Here is a 22,721-nt window from a genome sequence, read left to right on the forward strand (position 1 = left end):
CAATACTGCGATCCCCCCCCTCCTTTTTACCCCCTTCTCTATCCCGTCTGAAAACCCTGTAACGAGGGATGTTGAGCTGCCATACCTGCCCCTCTTTCAGCCATGTCCCAGTAATATCGTACTCCCAAGTGTCTATCTGTGCTCTCAGCTCATCTGCCTTGAATTGAAGTCTATACCATTTAGCACTGTCAAACTGCCTTGTTGTTTATTTTCCAGCCCTTGATTCCTCTCTCTTCCAAATTCTCTTTCTACTTTTTTGCTTTCTAATTCCAACTTTGCTTCTCTCCCGACTGAATATCCATTTAATCTCCTCCCACAGACCATGTACACTCTATCCTATCATGGACTCTACTCCACTCCTGAGGTCAAGTTCTGTATCAACACTCCCCGATCCCCAAAGGTAGTTGAGCAAAACTTGAGAATATTCACCCATCCTCACATCTCCACTATTCAGCCCTGGCATGCTACACTCACCATGCAACATTGGACGACCCCATTCCCATCCAGCCCAGCCTCAGTCAGCATTGCAATGGGCGTGTCCATTACATCCAGCATAATGCACAGGCCAGAGCAAGGCACACTCTGATAAACATCACGAAGCAGGAGACAGTACTAATCTAAAAGAAAAGGCTTACACAGAGACAAGGAACAGTGGAAATCTGGTGGACTGAGAGAGCTATAAAAAGCAACAAAGAGATACAAAGAAAGTAAGAAGAAATTCAAAAAAATATAAAAAATAAACTTGTAAGAGCTATCAAAGCTAATAGCAAAAGATGTTGTAAATATATGAAGAGAAAAGGACTGAGGGCCCGTTAAAGACAGATGCAGGTAAGACTATAATAGAAATGGCAGACTTATTAAATGAGTATTTTGTTTCGGTTTTCACAGTAGAAGAAGAGGACAAAATACCAGTGATACAAGGGAACATATAAATAAGTCAAGGGAAGACTTTAATACAAGTTACAAAATGGTAATGGAGAAAATAATGGGACTTAAAGATAGACAAATCTCCAGGATCTGATGGTTTCCATCAGAGGGAATTAAAAGAAACAGGTAAAGAAATTGCAGTGCATTAATCATAATTTTCCAAAGTTCTCTAGATTCAAGAATTGTGCCTTTAGATTAGAAAATTGAAAAAGTCACTCCATTATTTGAGATGGGAGAGAGAGAAATCGGGTAACGACAGACCTGTCCATCTGATTTGTGTGGGGCGGTTACCAGAAGCTATCAGAGACAGAGTGACTGAGGACTCGAACAGGTAGCAGCTGATCAAAGAGTCAGCATGGATTGTGAAGAGTAGGTCATGTCTGACTAATCTAGCGGGATGTTTTGCAGAGGTCATTCGCATGGTGGATCGGAGAGAGTCCACGGAGAGTTTACCTGTTTCTTTTCATTTCCTCTGATGGAAACTGCCGGTATAGACTTCCAGAAGCATTTGATAAGGTTCCCCACAAGAGATCATTAGCAAAAATCAGTATGCACAGAACCTGAAGTAACCATGTGACATGGGTCGGTCGGTGGGAGGCAGAGAGTGGGGATAAAGACTTCCTTCTCTGATTGGTGGAATGTGACAATGGTGTTCCCCACGGATCTGTCTTGGGGCCTCAGCTTGTCACCATATCTATCAAGGAATAGGGAGCTGTTTGCAGATGACACTAAGTTATGAGGCATAGTTAGTTGTGTAGATTGGAGCACGAAGTTACAAAGGGACATTAATAGATTAAGTGCGTAACTATGGCAGATGGAGTTCAATGTGGGGAAGTATGTGGTCATCCACTTTGGATCTGAGCAAGACAAATTGGAATACCGGGACATAGAGTGTTAAATTATGAGGACAGGTTGCATAAACTTCCCTTGAGGTGTTTAAAAGGATAAAAGGATTTGATAGGTAGATAGAGAGAAACTGTTTTCTCTGGTGAGGGAGTCCAGAACAAGGAGGGGTAACCTTAAAATTAGAGTCAGGCCTTTTCAGGGGTGATATCAGGAAGCACGTCTTCACACAAAGGGCAGTGGGAATCTGGAACTCTCTACCAAAAAGCTGTGGAGGCCGGGGGTCAATTGGAGATTTCAAGACTGAGATCAAAAACATTTTGTTAGGCAACGGTATTGAGGGATTCGGAGCAGAAGCGGGTAAATGGAGTTGAGGTACAGATCAGCCATGATCTCATTGAACAGGTTCAAAGGGCTGAATGGCCTCCTCCTGTTCCTAGGTTCCTACAGACCTGGCCAGGGAACACACGGAACAACATACAGCCCGGAGCAGGCGACACACGGAACAACATACAGCCCGGAGCAGGCGACACATGGAATAACATACAGCCTGGAGCAGGGAACACACGGAATAACCTACAGCCCGGAGCAGGGAACACACGGAATAACATACAGCCCGGAGCAGGGAACACACGGAATAACATACAGCCCGGAGCAGGGGACACACGGAATAACATACAGCCCGGAGCAGGGTGCCTGCAGCCATTTCCCAGCTGTGAACATGTGGCAGTAAACACACTTTGTTTCTCCCGATCACCGAGCTATTCTCTGTCACTTACCACAGGCTGGGCGCTGGCCACATTCTGGCTGGAGTCTGCTATTGTAGCCAGGTAGATGAGGTTTCTGTGCAGGATCTGCTGATATCTGAGCAACAATCAATGAGAAAAGATTATTGATTTTTCATCCACCTTTTTCTCTCTCTCCTCCCCCACCCCGTTCCCCACTCCTGAAGGCACTAACTCACTCAGGGGACCGGTACCATGGGTGTTGGAAGCCCAAGGCTCTATTCCTCCTGTGAGCCTTCCATAGTGAGCACCTTCAGACTGCTGAACAGGGATGGGGGCATCGCCCCTGAGCTAGATCCAGTCCCGACCTCACGCCCTAGCACTGAGTTAGGGGTCAGCAAACCTCCAGGATTGTTCTGGAGTCTCCAGGAATTCAAGATTAATCTCCTGGACACTGACTTTTAGTTACGAGGAAAGATTGGCTAGGCTTGGGTTGTTTATTGAGGTGTATAAAATTATGAGTGGCCTAGATAGAGTGGATAGGAAGGACCTGTTTCCCTTAGCAGAGAGATTAATAACCAGAGGGCCTAGATTTAAAGTAATTGGTAGAAGGATTAGACGGAAGTAGAATCAGAGAATGGTTACAGCACAGAAGGCCATTCGGCCCGTCGAGCCCGTGCCGGCTCTCTGCAAGAGCACCTCAGCCAGTCCCACTCCCCGCACTTTCCCCTTTTTGCTTCAGCTACTTATCCAACTCCCTTTTGAAAGCAGTGATTGAGTATGCCTCCCCCACCCTCTCAGGCCGTGCATTCCAGATCCTAACCACTCGCTGTGTAAAACAGTTTTTCCTCATGTCACCTTTGGCTCTTTTGCCAATCGCCTTAAATCTGAGGAGAACTTTATTCACCCAGAGGGTGGTGGGGGTCTGGAACTCACTGAAAGGGTGGGAGAGGCAGAAACCCTCACCACATTTCAACAGTATTTGGATGTGCACTTTAAGTGCGTTGGATAAATACCTGAAGAGCTGGAAAGTGGGATTAGGCTGGATAGCTCCTTGTCATCTGGCACAGACACGATGGGCCGAATGGCCTTCTTCTGTGCCGTAAACGAGAAAAATTGTAGGGGATAAATCATAGGATGATAAATCAATGTTCATTCTTTGCATACTTTTTTGTTTATTAGTTATTAAATGGGGAATAAATGCTGTTTGACCGACAATCAGGATCATCCAATTTCATTTCCTGACTCCCCAAAGTCTTTCCACCAAGGCACAAGTCAGGAGTGTGATGGAATACTCTCCACTTGCCTGGATGAGTGCAGCTCCAACAACCCTCAAGAAGCTCGACACCATCCAGGACAAAGCAGCCGCTCGATTGACCCCCCATCCACCACCTTCAACACTCACTCCCTCCACCACCGGCGCCCCCTGGCTGCAGTGTGTACCATCTACAAGATGCACTGCAGCAACTCGCCAAGGCTTCTTCGGCAGCACCTCCCAAACCCACGACCTCTACCACCTAGAAGGACAAGGGCAGCAGGCCCATGGGAACACCACCACCTCCACGTTCCCCTCCCAGTCACACACCATCCCGACTTGGAAATATATCGGCCGTTCCTTCATCGTCGCTGGGTCACAATCCTGGAACTCCCTCCCTAACAGCACTGTGGGAGCACCTTCACCACACGGACTGCAGCGGTTCAAGAAGGCGGCTCACCACCACCTTCTCAAGGGGCAATTAGGGACGGGCAATAAATGCCGGCCTTGCCAGCGGCGCCCTCATCCCATGAACAATTTTTTTTAAATCGGGTAACGAAGAGTCTGTTCGCTTTCCAAATGGTCGTAGGAAGGCGGGACACTGAGAGGATTGACAGCTTGGGCGACCAATGGCGGGAGAGTGAGGGTGGGGCCGTTGGCGATGTGACACACCCTCCAGGAATACGCCCAACCACAATCCCCGACCCTCCCCACGAGATGTCTGCGCTCCTCTAATTCTGCCCTCTTGAGCATCCCTGATTATAATCGCTCAACCATCGGTGGCCGTGCCTTCTGTTGCCTGGGCCCCAAGCTCTGGAACTCCCTCCCTAAACCTCTCCGCCTCTCTCACCTTTCAGGACGCTCCTTCAAACCTACCTCTTTGACTAAGCTTTTGGTGATTTCCCTTAATTTTTCCTTATGCGGCTCGGTGTCAAATTGTCGCCTTGGGACGTTTCACCACGTTAAAGGCGTTATATAAATACAAGTTGTTGTTGTTGGCAACCTATAGGCAGGGGAGGGGGTGGTGGTCACTGGATAGTGAGTGGGAGCCCAGGTCGATGCGACCCCCGCCCCACCATCACATTCCTAACCCTGGGGCACGAACTGAGACCAGCTAACTCAACACAGACAGGACGTCAAACATGTGACCGACTGGTCAGTGTGCCTCAGTACCATACCGAATTAAAAATTCTCATCCTTATTTTCAAATCCCTCCACAGCCTTGCCCCTCCCCATCTCTGTAATCTCCTCCAGCCCCACAACCCCCTGCTCCCCCCGCACCTACCCGAGATCTCTGCGCTCCTCTAATTCTTCCATTTTGAGCATCCCTGATTATAATCGCTCCACCATCGGTGGCCGTGCCTTCAGCTGCCTGGGCCCCAAGCTCTGGAACTCCCTCCCTAAACCTCTCCGCCTCTCTCTCTCCTCCTTTAAGACGCTCCTTAAAATCTCCCTCTTTGACCAACCTGTTCTAATATCTCCTTCTGTAGCTCGGTGTCATATTCTGCTCGATTTTCGCTGCTGTGAAGCACCGTAGGAGGTTTTGCTACGTTAAAGGTGCTATATAAATGCAAGTTGTGAGGCGGTGATGTCTTCTCACTGAGATATTATCCGAGACCCCACTCTGCCTGTCCAGGAGGTGTTGAAGATTCCATCATTGGAGAGTGTTGCCCCCATGGTGCTGGGACTGGATTACTGCCCCGGGCACCGAGACTTCAAATCCCAACGTGGAAAGTTGTGCTGCAACTGCGCGCAGTCACCGCTCTGACCAGACACCGGGTCATGGAGACACGGTCCCTCGGATCAGTCCGGCAGCAGCTGGGGCAGCCCAATGTGATCTGGTCACTCTCTCTGCCCCAACTCCCCCTCACACAACAGCTTGAGTCTCTCTCTCTCCCCCCCTCGCTTTCTCCCCCTTTCCGCTCGCTCTCTTCCCCCTCCCCCTCTCCCTCCTCCCCTCGCTCTCTCCCTCCTCTCCCCTACTCCCCTCGCTCTCTCCCTCCCCTCCACTACTCCCTCGCTCTCTCTCTCCCTCTCCCCTCCTCCCCTCGCTCTCTCCCTCCTCTCCCCTACTCCCCTCGCTCTCTCCCTCCCCTCCACTACTCCCTCGCTCTCTCTCTCCCTCTCCCCTCCTCCCCTCGCTCTCTCCCTCCTCTCCCCTCGCTCTCTCCCTCCTCCCCTCGCTCTCTCCCTCCTCTCCCCTACTCCCCTCGCCCTCTTCCCCTTACACTCTCCCCTCTCCCCCACCGCTCTCTCCCCCCCTTCCACCCCGATCTCTATCCCCTCCTCCGCTCACTCTCTCCCCCTTCTCCCCCACCCCCGCGCTCTCACCCCATCTCTCCCCCCTCCATCTCTCCCTCTCTCCCCCACCCCCCCCCTCGCTCTCTCTCCCCACCTCCTCCCCTCGCTCTGTCCCCCCTCCCCACCGATCACGGACCAGACGACATTTGCCACCATTGGCGGGTGAGCATTGTGTGATAAGGAGGTGGATACAGAGGCAATTGTCCCCTTCAAAGGAAAATTGAAAATACTTGAAGGTGAGGAAATTTCCGGGCTATGGGGAAAGATGTCACCTCGATCCCTAGGGGCTGCCTACGATGGATGGGGAAAGAGCGGGGGGGACTGGGACTGACTGGACAATGGGCCGAATGGCCTGCTCCTGTGCTGCATTATTCTATGATTGTAGGAAGGCAGGAGGAGGCTGTGCAGCCCAGCCCGAGCCTCAGCACTGTGAGCAGGAAGGATATCGGAGGGAAATTTACATTATAAACCTGTCAGACTAGATTGAGGAATGAAACTGGCTGTGAAGCAAGGAACACAAACAATCACACCACACGTGTGTGCTGGGATCGAGTTACCATCGAGTCGAGACACGTCAACGCCGGAACAAAGCTCCGACTGTCAGCGTGAAACCCCAGCCCCCACTCGCCAACACAGTGTGGTCGCCACAGGATTCAATCCACTGTCCCAGCACGGGGTTAGATACAGAGTAAAGCTCCCTCCACACTGTCCCATCAAACACTCCCAGGGCAGGTACAGGGGGTTAGATACAGAGTAAAGCTCCCTCCACACTGTCCCATCAAACACTCCCAGGGCAGGTACAGGGGGTTAGATACAGAGTGAAGCTCCCTCTACACTGTCCCATCAAACACTCCCAGGGCAGGTACAGCACGGGGTTAGATACAGAGTGAAGCTCCCTCTACACTGTCCCATCAAACACTCCCAGGGCAGGTACAGGGGGTTAGATACAGAGTGAAGCTCCCTCTACACTGTCCCATCAAACACTCCCAGGGCAGGTACAGCACGGGGTTAGATACAGAGTAAAGCTCCCTCCACACTGTCCCATCAAACACTCCCAGGGCAGGTACAGGGGGTTAGATACAGAGTAAAGCTCCCTCTACACTGTCCCATCAAACACTTGCAGGGCAGGTACAGCACGGGGTTAGATACAGAGTAAAGCTCCCTCTACACTGTCCCATCAAACACATCCAGGGCAGGTACAGCACGGGGGTTAGAGTACGGAGGAGGGTTAAGGCAGCTCGGGACTGAGGCAAGCGGGGAAGGGGGCGATGTTGCCGAGATGGTCTTGGTGTCAGACCACTCAATCCACGTCCGGCCCAGGGTCAAGCAGGGCTGCGTCATCGCGTCAACGCTCTTCTCGATCTTCCTCGCTGCAATGCTCCATCTCACTATCAACAAGCTCCCCGCTGGAGTGGAACTAAACTATAGAACCAGTGGGAACCTGTTCAACCTTCGTCGCTTCCAGGCCAGATCCAAGGCCGTCCCATCCTCTGTCATTGACCTACAGTACGCGGACGATGCCTGCGTCTGTGCACACTGGGAGGCCGAACTCCAAGTCATCGTCAACATCTTCAACGAGGCGTACAAAAGCATGGGCCTTACACTAAACATCCGTAAGACACAGGTCCTCCATCAACCTGATCCCGCCACAGAGCACCGCCCCCTAGTTATCAAAATCCACGGCGCGGCCTTGGACATCGTGGACCATTTTCCATACCTCGGGAGCCTACTATCAGCAAGGGCAGACATCGATGACGAGGTCCAACACCGCCTCCAGTGCAGCCTTCGGTCGCCTGAGGAAGAGAGTGTTCGAAGACCAGGACCTCAAATCGAGCACCAAGCTTATGGTCTGCAGGGCAGTAGTGATACCCGCCTTCCTGTATGGCTCAGAGACGTGGACCATGTTCAGCAGACACCTCAAATCGCTGGAGAAATACCACCGACGATGTCTCCGCAAGATGCTGAAAATCCACTGGGAGGACAGACACAGCAACGTCAGTGTTCTTGAGGGAGTGCCGCACTGTCGGAGGGGCAGTACTGAGGGAGTGCTGCACTGTCGGAGGGGCAGTACTGAGGGAGTGCTGCACTGTCGGAGGGGCAGTACTGAGGGAGTGCTGCACTATTGGAGGGGCAGTACTGAGGGAGTGCTTCACTGTCGGAGGAACAGTACTGAGGGAGTGCTGCACTGTCGGAGGGGCAGTACTGAAGGAGTGCTTCACTGTCGGAGGAGCAGTACTGAGGGAGCGCCACATTGTCGGAGGGACCGTACTGAGGGAGTGCTGCACTGTCGGAGGAACAGTACTGAGGGAGTGCCGCACTGTCGGAGGGGCAGTACTGAGGGAGTGCTGCACTGTCGGAGGAACAGTACTGAGGGAGTGCCACACTGTCGGAGGGGCAGTACTGAGGGAGTGCCGCACTGTCGGAGGGGCAGTACTGAGGGAGTACCGCACTGTCGGAGAGGCAGTACTGAGGGAGTGCTTCACTGTCGGAGGAGCAGTGCTGAGGGAGCGCTGCATTGTCGGAGGGACAGTACTGAGGGAGTGCTGCACTGTCGGAGGAACAGTACTGAGGGAGTGCCGTACAGTCGGAGGGGCAGTACTGAGGGAGTGCTGCACTGTCGGAGGGGCAGTACTGAGGGAGCGCCGCACTGTCGGAGGAGCAGTACTGAGGGAGTGCTGCACTGTCGGAGGGGTCGTCTTTCAGGTGAGACGTTAAACCGAGGCCCCGTCTGCCCTCTCAGGTGGACGTAAAAGATCCCTCGGCCACTATTGCGGAAGAAGAGTAGGGGAGTCCTGGGGCCAATATTTATCCCTCAAGCAGCATCACTAAAACAGATTATCTGGTCATTATCACATTGCTGTTTGTGGGAATTGTGCTGTGTGAAAATTGGCTGCTACGATTCTTATTTTACAACACTGACTACACTTCAAAAGCACTTCATTGCCTGTAAAGGGCTTTGAGAAAGTCTTTCTTTCAGTAGAACCAACGTTGTTCAGACTTGGTTGTGGAGGTGTGGGTGGTGAATTAGAGGCAGTTCTGTTCTTTAACAGTGAGATGCACAGTAACATTCCAGTCAGCTGTCCCAATAATGTGCTTCCACCCAACTCTACAACATCATCTCCTGTTGATCCATCAGAGTGGCCTTTCTCAATTCCAGTGCCAGTTTAGCGAATCGTGACCGTTTTCTCCTGTGTTCTCCATGGCCTCGCCCCTCCCTATCTCTGCAATGTCCTCCAGTCCCACAGCTCCCCCACTCCCCCACCCCCGCCTTCCACCCCCGAGATGTCTGCGCTCCTCCAATTCTGGGCTCTTGAGCATCCCCGATTTAAATCACTCCATCATTGGCGGCCGTGCCTTCTGTGGCCGAGGCCCCAAGTTCTGGAACTGTCTGCCTAAACCTCTCCACCTCTCTTTCCTCCTTCAAAATCAGGATAGAAAGCAGGGCTTCATTCCTTAAACGTTCCTTAAAACCGACCTCTTTGACCGAACTTTTGGTCACCTGCGCTAATTTCAATTTATACAGCTTGGTATCAAATTTTTTATCTCATAATACTCCTGTGGAGCGCCTTGGGACATTTCACGACGTTAAAGGTGCTATATAAATACAAGTTGTTGTTGTTGTTGTGTTCAGACAGCCCAAATAAATTTCACGTAAAAGAATTTGATCCCATCGGTTTAAAGTGCATTCAACTCTGGGTCCCAGAGGTGGCAGGACTGTGTGATCTGCTTCAGTGTTTGCTGAGAAAGACTCAAATTTTTCTGCGTTTTAAAGTAACTGTGATTTGGGTTTGAATTGTCTTATTTAAAGATCAGACAGTATCCTCTGATCAAAAAGTATATCCTTCGATGTCGAGGCCTTGGAGAGGGTGCAGAGGGGATTTACCAGAATGGTTCCAGGGATGAGGGACTTCAGTTACGGGGATAGACTGGAGAAGCTGGGGTTGTTCTCCTTGGAGCAGAGAAGGTTGAGAGGAGATTTAATAGAGGTGTTCAAAATGATGAGGGGTTTTGATAGAGTAAATAAGGAGAAACATTTCCCAGGGGCAGGAGGGTGGGTAACCAGAGGGACACAGAATTAAGGGAATTGGCAAAAGAACCAGAGGGATGGGGGGGCAAGATGAGAATGTTTTTACTCAGCGAGTTGTTGTGATCGGGAACGCGCTGCCTGAAAGGGCGGTGGGAGCAGATTCAATAGTGACTTTCAAACAGGGAATTGGATAAATGTGCCGGGCTGTGGGGAAAGAGCGGGGGGAATGGGACTGATTGGATCGCTCTGTCACAGAGCCGGCACAGGCTCGATGGGCCCAATGGCCCCCTCCTGTGCTGTGAGATTCTAGAAGATCAATGGGTGTGTTTCTGTGACGTAATTAACTACTTGGTTCTGTGGAAATGTATTTTTATCTAAGCTGATACCACACGGTATTTTTGTGCCCTTTGCAATATATAACAAAATGGAGTCCTGGTCCTTCCAGAACTTTCTGCATAAAGCAGTCGGTTTGCATAAACAGCTAAACCTGGCTTGAAATGGCTGATAGCCATCAGACAGCTGGGAGGCAAGTCCTGCTGAGACAAGTACCCCCCCATGGTGCTCTCCTATTGTCTATACGACACCAGTTCCATGCCACCCCACCCTTTTCGAAGTACTCAAACCACCAGCCATTATCTCTTGTACAGACCTCATCCATTTGATGCAAAAAGATAACTGACCAGGAAACTGGACAATCCTGACACAATGCAAGACAGGTAATAGCTCATTATCACACTCTCATCGAGTGATGGCCGGCTGGCCAACTAATAACCCTGACAAAAGGAAATATCTGGAAACCATGTCAGGACAAGGATGTAGTAATTAACTCTTTATCTGTATTCACTGACTGCGAGACAGAGCCAATACACAGGGAGAGGCCATAACTTGGGTTTTACTGTATAAATATCTCGTGAAACTGTACCATTGCGGAGGTGTTCACTTAGCCCTTGACTGAGTGTGACCTGCCCCTTGCTAGCAAGTAAATTAAAGAAACTTCTGCCGGAGCTGAAGGTGTCTGAGTCGTTTATCGGGAGTCGAGATTTCGACAGTTCCTTTGATGCGAAATGAACAATTCTATTGCGTAGGTTTCGTACGTGAATTGCTCACCGATATGCAACATTGCACCTTGAGACACCAGTTCATACACAGTGACTTTTTGTTACCTGTGGGAGATGTGCCTGGAGAACTACTGTTCGAAGGAATTAGCTGAAGTTGACAACTTTAAAAGGTTAAATACTGGAATCTGAAACAGGGCAGCAATTTTGAATCCTGATAATTGACTCGACAAAGTCTCCCTGACCATGGGATGCCACACACTGAACCAAAAAGTTTCCCCACGGTGATGTAAACCAAACTGAATTCGCCGTGCTGAAAACCAGGGCTTAATTTCCATACCTCGGAGAAACTTAAATATTCCATCCTCCCGAAATTCCTCTCCAGGGCAATTAACCCATTGCAGACTTTACTGTTGCAAGTCGATATTTAAACATTCAATTTTACTGTTTGCTAATTTGTTGTGCTTCATATTAATTACAAATAAATACATCGGATCATAGAGCGGTATAGCACAGAGGAGGAGGGTATTCAAAGAGCAACCCAGTCAGTCCCACTCCCCGCTCTTTCCCTATTGTTTCTACTTCAAGTATTTATCCAATTCTCTTTTGAAGGCTACATTGAGTCTGCCTCCACCACCCTCTCAGGCAGTGCATTCCAGATCCTAACCACTCGCTGCGTAAAAGGTTTTTCCTCATCTCGCACCTGGTTCTTTTGCCAATCGCCTTAAATCTGTGTCCTCTGGTTACCGACCCTTCAGCCACTGGAAACTGTTTCTCCTTCTTTACTCTCTGAACCTTTCATGATTTTGAACACCTCGATCAAATTTCCTCTCAACCTTCTCTGCTCTAAGGAGAACAACTCCAGCTTCTCCAGTCTATCCCCGTAACTGTAATCCATCAACCCTGGAACCTTTCGAGCAAATCTCTCCTGTACCCTCTCAAAAGCCTTCATGTCCTTTCTAAAGTGCGGTGGAGCAGCGTGGAGGCCCCGACCTGCGTGAGAACACCAGCGGCAGGCCAGGGCCATAAAGGGAGCGGAGGTACGGCAGCCCTGGAGCAGCGTGGAGGCGTGCCGCGACAAGGTACAGCGCGAGCTGGTGCAGGAGGGCGACAGCAGCGAAGAGCGACGTCAGCAAGGCCCAGGTCGGTGATTGGAGCGTGGGCAGGTACAGCAGGAGCAGCGAGAGATTGTAGAGGGACGTGATCGGGGCCCAGGAGAGGCGTGAGTTCAGGGCCAGGGGCCCAGAGGCAGCATGGCCCAGCCCACACTGTGCGATATGTGAGCGCACTAGGCCCGTGCAGCAGAGCTGGTCTCCAGTCGTCTTGGTTAACCCTTGCCACTGGACCAAGACCTCGCTCTGTAAAGCCCGTGTGGTGGCTGGTGTGCAACGGCCACCCCACATTAAAAAAATCCACCTACAGGTATCTTCCACCCTTCAGGATGTAGTTCGGGATCTGGGATATTAGGTCCTTCATTGAAACACCCTTTTTGGTGTGGAAGCAAATCATCCTCGATACGAGGGACTGCCTACAATGAAAGTGCGGTGCCCAGAATTGGACACAATACTCCAGCTGGGGATGAACTAGTGTTTTATAAAAGTTTTGCAGATCAGTGACTGACATTTGGAAACTCCAGTTTAGCCCCATCTTTAGTGCCCCAACCCAACTCCCCTCATGAAATCGGAAAATAAATCACTTACTGCGTGCACTCTGCAGCCTTTCCATTGTTCTGATACTCCACAATGCACTGAATTAACTGGTTGTTTTCATCGAGTAACTGAAACCAGACAACATTGCCACCTTTAGTAACACATTCAGAGCATTCGAATTATTACACGATACCGAGCCAAGGAGCCAGGAGTATCCCAACCACAGCTCCCCGTGCCCCCTCTAAGGGCTACATCTGAATGCAGCCAGACCAGAGGTTCCCCAGTCCGGGTGAGCCGCTGTCAGCCATGAACAGCAATATGATATTTGGCCTCAGCGTCCCGGGACTAGCAGAGGCAAAACAAATTGGCTAGGGATCCCTTTCCCCAATTGCTATACAGCAAGCCGGGTGTGAGTTTTAAGCTGACTGTGTGTCAATCAGATCAGCTGATTCCCTGAATACAGCTCCTTTTCATCTTTATTGCTTTATTTCTTGAAGAAGAATTTGCAATGAATTACTTTTTGAATTGTAGTCACTGTTGCTTTGGAAATCCCACAAACAGCAGAGAGACAACTGAACAGTTAATGTGTTCTTGGTAGTTTTTATTTATTTATTCATTCATGGGATGTGGGCGTCGTTGGCACGGCCAGCATTTATTGTCCATCCTTGGTGAGCTGCTATTTCAGAGGGCAGTCTTGCTGTGGGTCTGGAGTCACATATAGGCCAGGCCAGACCCAGTAAGGGCGGCAGATTTCCTTCCCTACAGGACATCAGTGAACCAGAAAGGCTTTTACGACAATCCGTTGGTTCCTTGGTCATCAGCTTTTCATTCCAGATTTATTTAATTAACTGAATTTAAATTCCACAACTGCCATGGTGGGATTTGAACTCATGTCTCTGGATAATTAGTCCGGTAACATAACCAGTGTGCTACCGTTCGCTGCACCTATAGGGCGATGTAGGCCGTAAGGAGTGTTGGCCATGGGAAGAGGTAGATGAGCCTCGGTTGGGCCGAATGGTCTGTTTCTGTGGAGCAGCAGGACCTCAGGATTTCCCCTGCTCTTCTCCATAGTGGCCGTAGGATCTTTAACGTCCACCTGAGAGGGCAGACGGGGCCTCGGTTTAACGTCTCATCTGAAAGACGGCACCTCCGACAGTGCAGCGCCTCCTCAGCACTGGCACCGGGAGTGGCAGCCCAGAATTTACATTCATAGAAACATAGAAAATAGGTGCAGGAGTAGGCCATTCGAGCCTGCACCACCATTCAATAAGATCATGGCTGATCATTCCCTCAGTACCCCTTTCCTGCTTTCTCTCCATACCCCTTGATCCCTTTAGCCGTAAGGGACACATCTAACTCCCTCTTGAATATATCTAACGAACTGGCATCAACAACTTCCTGTGGTAGAGAATTCCACAGGTTCATCACTCTCTGGGTGAAGAAGTTTCTCCTCATCTCGGTCCCAAATGGCTTACCCCTTATCCTTAGACTGTGTCCCCTGGTTCTGGACTTCCCCAACATCGGAAACACTCTTCCTGCATCTAACCTGTCCAGTCCCGTGTTTATATATTTCTATGAGATCCCCTCTCATTCTTCTAAACTCCAGTGAACACAGGCCCAGTCGATCCAGTCTTTCTTCATTCAACTTTCATTGTCGCTGGGTCAAAATTCTGGAAAAGAGGGCAGGCAGGAGAGTGGGGTAGCTCTTTCAGAGATCCAGCGTAAGTGCAAAGGGCTGACTAGCCTCCTTCTGTGCTGTATAGTTGGGGTATAGTTTGATCATCATCATCGTAGGCAGTCCCTTGGAATTGAGGAAGATTTGCTCCCACTCTGAAAGTGAGCCCTTACCTGACGGAACAGTCCAATACGAGAACCACAGACCCTGTCACAGGTGGGACAGACAGTGGCTGAGGGAAGGGGTGGGTGGGACTGGTTTGCCGCATTCTCCTTCGCTGCCTGTGCTTGATTTCTGCATGCTCTCGGCGATGAGACTCGAGGTGCTCAGCGCCCTCCCGGATGCTCTTCCTCCACTTAGGGCGGTCTTTGGCCAGGGACTCCCAGGTGTCAGTGGGGATGTTGCACTTTATCAGGGAGGCTTTGAGGGTGTCCTTGAAACGTTTCCTCTGTCCACCTTTTGCTTGTTTGCCGTGAAGGAATTCCGAGTAGAGCGCTTGCTTTGGGAGTCTCGTGTCTGGCATGCGGACAATGTGGCCCTGCCCAGCGGAGCTGATCGAGTGTGGTCAGTGCTTCGATGCTGGGGATGTCGGCCTGGTCGAGGACGCTAATGTCGGTGCATCTGTCCTCCCAGGGGATTTGTAGGATCTTATGGAGACATCGTTGGTGGTATTTCTCCAGCGACTTGAGGTGTCTACTGTACATGGTCCATGTCTCTGAGCCATACAGGATGGTGGGTATCAGTACAGCCCTGTAGACCATGAGCTTGGTGGCAGGTTTGAGGGCCTGGTCTTCGAACACTCTTTTCCTCAGGCGGCCGAAGGCTGCTCACTGTGTCCATTCTTAACTCTTAAGTTGTCATATTCCAGCCCCTTCTTCTCTGTTTTTTTTATCCATTCTTGGGATGTGGGTGCTGCAGACAAGCCCAGCATTATTGCCCATCCCCTAGATATCCCGAGAATCTCACTGAAACGTGTAAAATTCTTAAAAGGGCTTGACAGGGTAGATGCTGGGAGGTTGTCTCCCCTGACTGGGGAGTCCAGAACGAGGGGACATAATCTCAGGATAAGTGGTCGGCCATTGAGGACTGAGATGGGGAGGAATTTCTTCACTCAGAGGGTTGTGAATCTTTGCAATTCTCTGCCCCAGAGGGCTGTGGATGCGGAGTCGTTGGTATATTCAAGGCTGAGATCGATAAATTTTTGGGCACTAAGGGAATTAAGGGATATGGGGATCGGGCGGGAAAGTGTAGCTGAGGTAGAAGATCAGCCATGATCTTATTGAATGGCGGAGCAGGATCAAGGGGCCCTATGGTGACTTATGGATGAGACGTTAAACCGAGGCCCCGTCTGCTCTCTCAAGACGACATAAAAGATTCCTGGCACTATTTTGAAGAAGAGCAGGGGAGTTATTAACAAAAAGCTATCAATCTCCAATTTAAAATTAACAATTGATCGAGTATCAATTTCCATTTTGCGGAAGAGAGTTCCAAACTCCTACCACCCTGTATGTGTAGAAGTGTTTCCTAATTTCACTCCTGAAAGGTCTGGCTCTAATTTTTAGACTTTAACCCCTAGTCCTAGACTCCCCAACCAGCGGGAATAGTTTCTCTCTATTTACCCTCTCTGTTCCCCTTAATGTCTTGAAAACTTTGATCAGATCACCCCTTAACCTTCCCAGGTGTTCTGACCAATATTTATCCCTCATTCAACATCACAAAACAGATTATCTGGTCACTGTCACATTGCTGTTTGTGGGAGCTTGCTGTGCATAAATTGGCTGCCACATTTCCTACATGAAAACAGTGACTACACTTCCGAAGTACTTCATTGGTTGTAAAGCGCTTTGGGACGACCTGAGCTTGTGAAAGACGTTATATAAATGCAAGTCTTTCTTTTTTATTTTATATCCCTCGATGAAAGAAAGAAAAGACTTGCATTTCTATAGCATCTTTCACCACCTCAGGATGCCCCAAAGCGCTTTACAGCCAATGAAGTACTTTTGGAATGCAGTCACTGTTGTAATGTAGGAAACGCGGCAGTCAATTTGTGCACAGCAAGCTGCCACACACAGCGATGCGATAATCTGTTTTAGTGATGTTGGTTGAGGGATAAATATTGGCCTTTGCAGCAAGGCGGCAGAGGTCAAACAGTGAACCATCTAATCGATATTTCAGGTAAACCCCAAACTCCAAGTCTTTTATGGCATAGTTCAAGACGCAGGTAAAGAATAGGTTGAACAGAACTAGAGCGAGTACACAACCTTGTTTCACTCCATTTGAGATGGCAAATGGGGCCGTGGTTGTACCCTCTGAGAGCACTTCACCTGTCATGTTGTCATGAAACAGCTCGATGATGTGGACAAACGTCCTTGGGCACCCAAGTTTGGTCAAGATTACCACAGCGCTGCTCTGTTGACAGTATCAAAGGCCTTGGTGAGGTCAATAAATACAGCGTACAGGTCCATGTTCTGCTCAATGCACTTCTCCTGCACTTGTCTGAGTGCAAAGATCATGTCCGTTGTGCTCCGACCAGGTCGAAAGCCACATTGTGTTTCTGGAACATTTACTTCTGAGACACTAGCTATTAGTCTGTTCAATACTATACGGGCGATGATCTTCCCAGCAATGGAAATATCGATTAGATGGTCCACTGTTCGACCTCCGCCGCCTTGCTGCAAAGACCAAAGTACGGAAACGACTCATCCAAGTGGCACTCTTTGCTGACGACTGCGCCCTTATGGCACACAAGGAGAGTGACCTACAATTCATACTCAGCAGATTTGCTGAGGCAACAGAATTGTTTGGCCCAACCATCAGCCTCAGTAAAACCGAGGTTCTCTATCAGCCTGCCCCTGGCACCACAGCACCTGCTCCCACAGTCTCCACCGGCAGTATACAACTAAAGTCAGTGAACAGCTTCAAATACCTTGGCTGCACCATATCAAGTGATGGGTCCTTGGACAAGGAGATTGATGCCAGGATCTGTAAAGCCAGCCAGGCACTTGGTCGCTTGCGCACTAAGGTGTTGAGTCACCACCACATCCGACTGTCAACTAAACTGTTGGTGTATAGAGCAGTCGTTCTCTCATCTCTCCTTTATGGATGTGAGACCTGGACACCCTACAGGCGTCACATCAAAAAGTTGGAAGCTTTCCATATGCGCAGTCTCAGATCTATACTCCACATACGCTGGCAAGACCGGGTGTCAAACTTTGAGGTTCTGGAGAGAGCACAATCAACTAGCATCGAGGTGGTGATCAGGCGAGCCCAGTTCCGGTGGGCTGGACATGCCATCTGCATGGATGAGTCAAGGATCCCTCGTCAGCTTCTTCACGGCGAGCTCTGTGAAGGCCGAAGACACCAGGGGCGCCCCCGCAATCGCTACAAAGATTGCATCAAGGCTAACCTCCAGTACTGTGGCATCCGACCAAAGGACCTCGAGAATACAGCAGCTAATAAAATCCAGTGGCGAACCCTCACGAGGACTGCCTGCCAGATCTTCGAAGAAAGCCGATGTCAATGCCTGCGGGACACTAGAGCTAGACGACATCAGGTGGCAGTACTGTCAGCATCAGGCACATCGAACTTCCCTTGTCCCACGTGCAAGAGACTATGTGCATCCAGAATTGGCCTATACAGCCACTTGAGGACATATACCATTGATGATTAGCGCAACAACGTCTTTGTTGGATACGACAGACAGACTACCAAGAAATATTGGCCAGGACACATGGGGAACTCTCCTGCTCTTCCACAAAATAGTGCCGCGGGATCTTTTACATCCACCTGAGGGAACAGACGGGGCCGGCCATCAAAAGTGGGAACTCTGGTCATTCCTTCTTCCACCTCCCCCTCAATGTTGTGGAAAGTGGGAGGAGCTCCGGATTTGTATCCACGGCCGGTTGTTTTGAATGACAGGGAGGGACTGCCCCTTTAAATGCGGGGGGTCGGTTCCCTTTAAATCAATAAATGCGGTGTTTGCGGTCGGGCGGCGCGGGCAGAGCGCGGCGGTCGGGCGGGACTGGAAACTCTCGGGGCCCGGGCGGGCGGGGAGGTCAAACCAACCGCGGAAATATATATAAAAATAAAAATAAAATAAATGAATCACCCAAAACGGCAAAAGTCCCGCCCGAGAGACCAGGCCCCGATCCCCGGCCTCCCGCCCGGTGAAGGAGAGCGCGGGAGCCGCGAGCCCGGGGATTGAATCCAGGCCCGGCCCCGGCCTCCCGCAGCCCGGCTCCCCGCTCTCCCCGGGCCCTGGCCTCGACCTCCCGCAGCCCGGGCCCCGGCCTCTCCCCGGGCCCCGGCCTCTCCCCCGTCTCCCCCCCGGGCCCCCCCCCCGCCTCCGGCCCCTCTCCGGCCTCTCCCCCCCCGGGCCCCGGCCGCTCACCCGCTGGATGGTCGCCTGGTTTATTTCGCATTTCCCGCGGAGTCTCTGCGGCACAAAAACCACCGACATCCCGCCCGGGCCCCGCGCTCCCTCCCTCCCCCACCCCCTCACACTCACACCCTCCTCGGGCTCTCTCCTATCCCTCACTCACTCCCTCCCTCTCTCTCTCTCTCTCTCCCTCCCTCTCTGTCTCACTCCCTCCCTCTCACACTCTCTCTCTCTCCCTCCCTCTCACACACTCTCTCTCTCTCTCTCCCTCTCACACACTCTCTCTCTCTCTCTCCCAGTCTCTCTCTCTCTCTCCTCTCTCTCTCTCCCTCCCTCTCACACTCTCTCTCTCTCCCAGTCTCTCTCTCTCTCTCCCACTCTCTCTCCCTCTCACACTCTGTCTCTCTCCCTCTCTCCCACTCCCTCTCCCTCCCACTCTCTCTCCCTCTCCCTCCCTCCCTCCCTCTCACACTCTCTCTCTCTCTCTCACTTTCTCTTCCTGTTCCAGCCCAGCTGCTGGGTGGCGCCTCCTCGCGGTGCGAGCACTAAGTGCAGGGGGCGGGGCGGTGCCGGGGTTGCGGGGGGGGTTTAAACTGCAGGGAATGTCCAACACAAACACAAAGCGCTCTCTGCACCAGGCAGCTGGCCTGCTGTAATCCCACTATCGCTTAATGTTGCTCAAAGGTACAGGATTCTGCTTCAATAACAGTTCATGGCAGAGAAACGTCACATGCTAACCACCTGTTGTGTAAACAAACTAGGTTTAATTCCCAACTAGAAAGGGGAAAAGTACAACTACACAATGTACTGTATAGAGACAGGCCATTGGGCCCAGCGCTCCGTGCCGGTGTTTATGTTCCACACCAGCCCCCTCCCACCCCTCTACCACACCCTTCTATTCCTTTCTCCCTCATGTGTTTATCTAGCTTCCCCTTAAATGCAACGATACTATTCACCTCAACCCCTCCCTGTGGGAGCGAGTTCCACACAATGAAAAGATGTGATAGGGTAGATACAGACTGTGTCCAGTAGTTGAGAGGGCTAGAATGAGGGGCCAGAGAAACAAGATTAAATGCAAGACACTTAGTACAGGGGGCAGGAGAAACTCCTTCACACCGAGAATTCACTCTCAGGGGGAGTGGTTGAGGCGGATTGGCGAGGTGGGTGAAGATCGCTCCGTGGCCTCACCCCTCTCTATCTCTAATCTCCTCCAGCCCCCTAACCCCCCTCCAATTCTGCCCCCTTGATTATAATCCCTGATTATAATCGCTCAACCATCGGTGGCCGTGCCTTCAGCTCGAAGCTCTGGAACTCCCTGCCTAAACCTCTTCACCTCCCTTTCCTCCTTCAAGACGCTTCTTAAAACCTACCTCTGTGACCAGTCACCTGCGCTAATTTCTACTTATGCAGCTCGGTGTCAATTTTTAAAATCTCAATACTCCTGGGAAGCGCCTTGAGAAGTTTCACTACGTTAAAAGTGCTATATAAATACAAGTTGTTGTTGAGTATAGTCAGATTGGAACAGGGCTGATAAATGTGATTAAGACCACTTACTCACAAAGAGGGCAAAATAAACTGGTTGGGCTGAAAGACATTTCAGCACCGAAATAGGCCAATGTAATTATCTCCCCTTTCATTCACTTACTATCAACCAGTGGAAACAATATTCTCTTGATCAAAATCCTTAATAATGTTGAACACCCCTTAACCCTAATCAATGCAGTGAGAAAAGCTTCAGAGTCTCCAGATCATTTTAAAAACTGTAACCCACTCATCCAAGATAGCATCCCAGTGACTCTACCCTGCACCATTCCTATTGCATTGATATCCTCTCTTTTTAAAAAAAGTCTCAAACTATGCACAATACTCTTAACTGTGAGTTTCTTAACCGATAAGGGAATAAGGGGTTATGGGGAGCGGGCAGGGAAGTGGACCCGAGTCCATGATCGGATCAGCCATGATTGTATTAAATGGTGGAGCAGGCTCAAGGGGCCATAGGGTCTACTCCTAGAAACATAGAAAATAGGTGCAGGAGTAGGCCATTCGGCCCTTCAAGCCTGCACCACCATTCAATGAGTTCATGGCTGAACATGCAACCTCAGTACCCCCCATTCCTGCTTTCCCCTTGATCCCCGAGTAGTTAGGACTATATCTAACTCATTTTTGAATATATTTAGTGAATTGGCCTCAACAACTTTCTGTGGTAGAGAATTCCACAGGTTCACCACTCTCTGGGTGAAGAAGTTTCTCCTCATCTCAGTCCTAAATGGCTTCCCCCTTATCCTTAGACTGTGACCCCTGGTTCTGGACTTCCCCAGCATTGGGAACATTCTTCCTGCATCTAACCTGTCAGAATTTTAAACGTTTCTATGAGATCCCCTCTTATTCTTCTGAACTCCAGTGAATACAAGCCCAGTTGATCCAGTCTTTCTTGATATGTCAGTCCCGCCATTCCGGGAATCAGTTTGGTGAAACTTCGCTGCACTCCCTCAATAGCAAGAATGTTTTTCCTCAAGTTAGGAGACCGAAACTGTACACAATACTCCAAGTGTGGCATCACCAAGGCCCTGTACAACTGTAGCAATACCTCCCTACCCCTGTACTCAAATCCCCTCGCTATGAAGACCAACATGCCATTTGCTTTCTTAACCGCCTGCTGTACCTGCATGCCAACCTTCAATGACTGATGTACCATGACACCCAGGTCTCGTTGCACCTCCCCTTTTCCTAATCTGTCACCATTCAGATAATAGTCTGTCTCTCTGTTTTTAACATCAAAGTGGATAACCTCACATTTATCCACATTATACTTCATCTGCCATGCATTTGCCCACTCACCTAACCTATCCAAGTCACTCTGCAGTCTCATAGCATCCTCCTCGCAGCTCACACTGCCACCCAACTTAGTGTCATCCGCAAATTTGGAGATACTACATTTAATCCCCTCGTCCAAATCATTAATGTTTCTTATTTCTTATGTTCTATCTAAGGCCCTGTACAAGTTCAACATCACCTCAACTGCTTTTTGTATTTGTATTCACACTTTCAGTAACTTGTGTATCTGCACATCTATCAAGTGACCATTTAAGGTGCATTTTCTTTTCCAAATTTTACTTTAAAAATGTAGTACTTCACATTTTTCTACATTGAACTGCAGCTGCCACCTATCTGCCCAGATTGCAAATCCATCAATGGCCTCCTTGAAGTGGTAGCATTCCGGCCTCTGACTGTATCTCGGTTAACGTCTCAGAATCATAGAATGGTTACAGCACAGGAGGCCATTCGGCTCTCTGCAAGAGCACTTCACTCCCGTGCCCTTTTCCCCCTAGCCCTGGAATTTTTCTCAGGTACCTATCCAATTCCCTTTTAAAAACCACAATTGAATCTGTCTCCACCACTCTTTCAAGCAATGAATTACAGATCCTAACCACTTGCTTCGTTAAAAAAAAGCATTTCCTCATGTCGCCTTTGGTTCTTCTGCCAATCACTTTAAAAATGATCGTCCTAAAGGCATCACCTCCGATAGTGCAGCACACCCTCGATACTGCAGATTTTGTGCTCAAGCAGCAAGAGTGGCTTCTGATTCAGCAGCAAGAGGGTTACCCACTGTGCCATGGCCAACACCCGTGCGCAAAATGTGGGCTGCCATTTTCACCCACACATGTGGCAGTGTGCGCTAAAAAGTTTGATAAGGTGCTTAATAAATTCTTTTTGGCTACTGAATGTCTTAATTAGAAAATTTAAATTGGCCCTTAAAAGAAATTCAAACACGGTCACATCCATTGAGAAAACCAGTATCAGCTACAGATTTGGAGTCTGACATCGGTAACAGGAAAAATAATGGAATTGTCGATTCAGAATTAATTTGATGGCCTAAACAATGTTG

General features: G+C 50.0%; 1 protein-coding gene across 3 annotated transcripts in view; it reads right to left on the bottom strand.

Moving 5' to 3' along the window:
• Positions 1-18,956, bottom strand: part of ss18l2 (ss18, like 2) — a 47,684-nt gene extending 28,728 nt beyond the window's left edge. For all 3 annotated transcript variants that reach the window (XM_070898325.1, XM_070898324.1, XM_070898323.1), the window contains exons 1-3: positions 18,848-18,956; positions 12,834-12,910; positions 2,550-2,634 (exon numbers count right to left, since the gene is read on the bottom strand). In XM_070898325.1, coding sequence (XP_070754426.1) covers positions 2,550-2,634; positions 12,834-12,910; positions 18,848-18,916 — 231 coding nt within the window. In that variant the 5' untranslated portion in view covers positions 18,917-18,956. The remainder of the gene's footprint in view (positions 1-2,549; positions 2,635-12,833; positions 12,911-18,847) is intronic.
• Positions 18,957-22,721: the final 3,765 nt, after the last annotated feature.

Source organism: Pristiophorus japonicus, chromosome 13 (genome assembly GCF_044704955.1).
Source record: "Pristiophorus japonicus isolate sPriJap1 chromosome 13, sPriJap1.hap1, whole genome shotgun sequence".
NCBI lineage: Eukaryota > Metazoa > Chordata > Chondrichthyes > Pristiophoridae > Pristiophorus > Pristiophorus japonicus.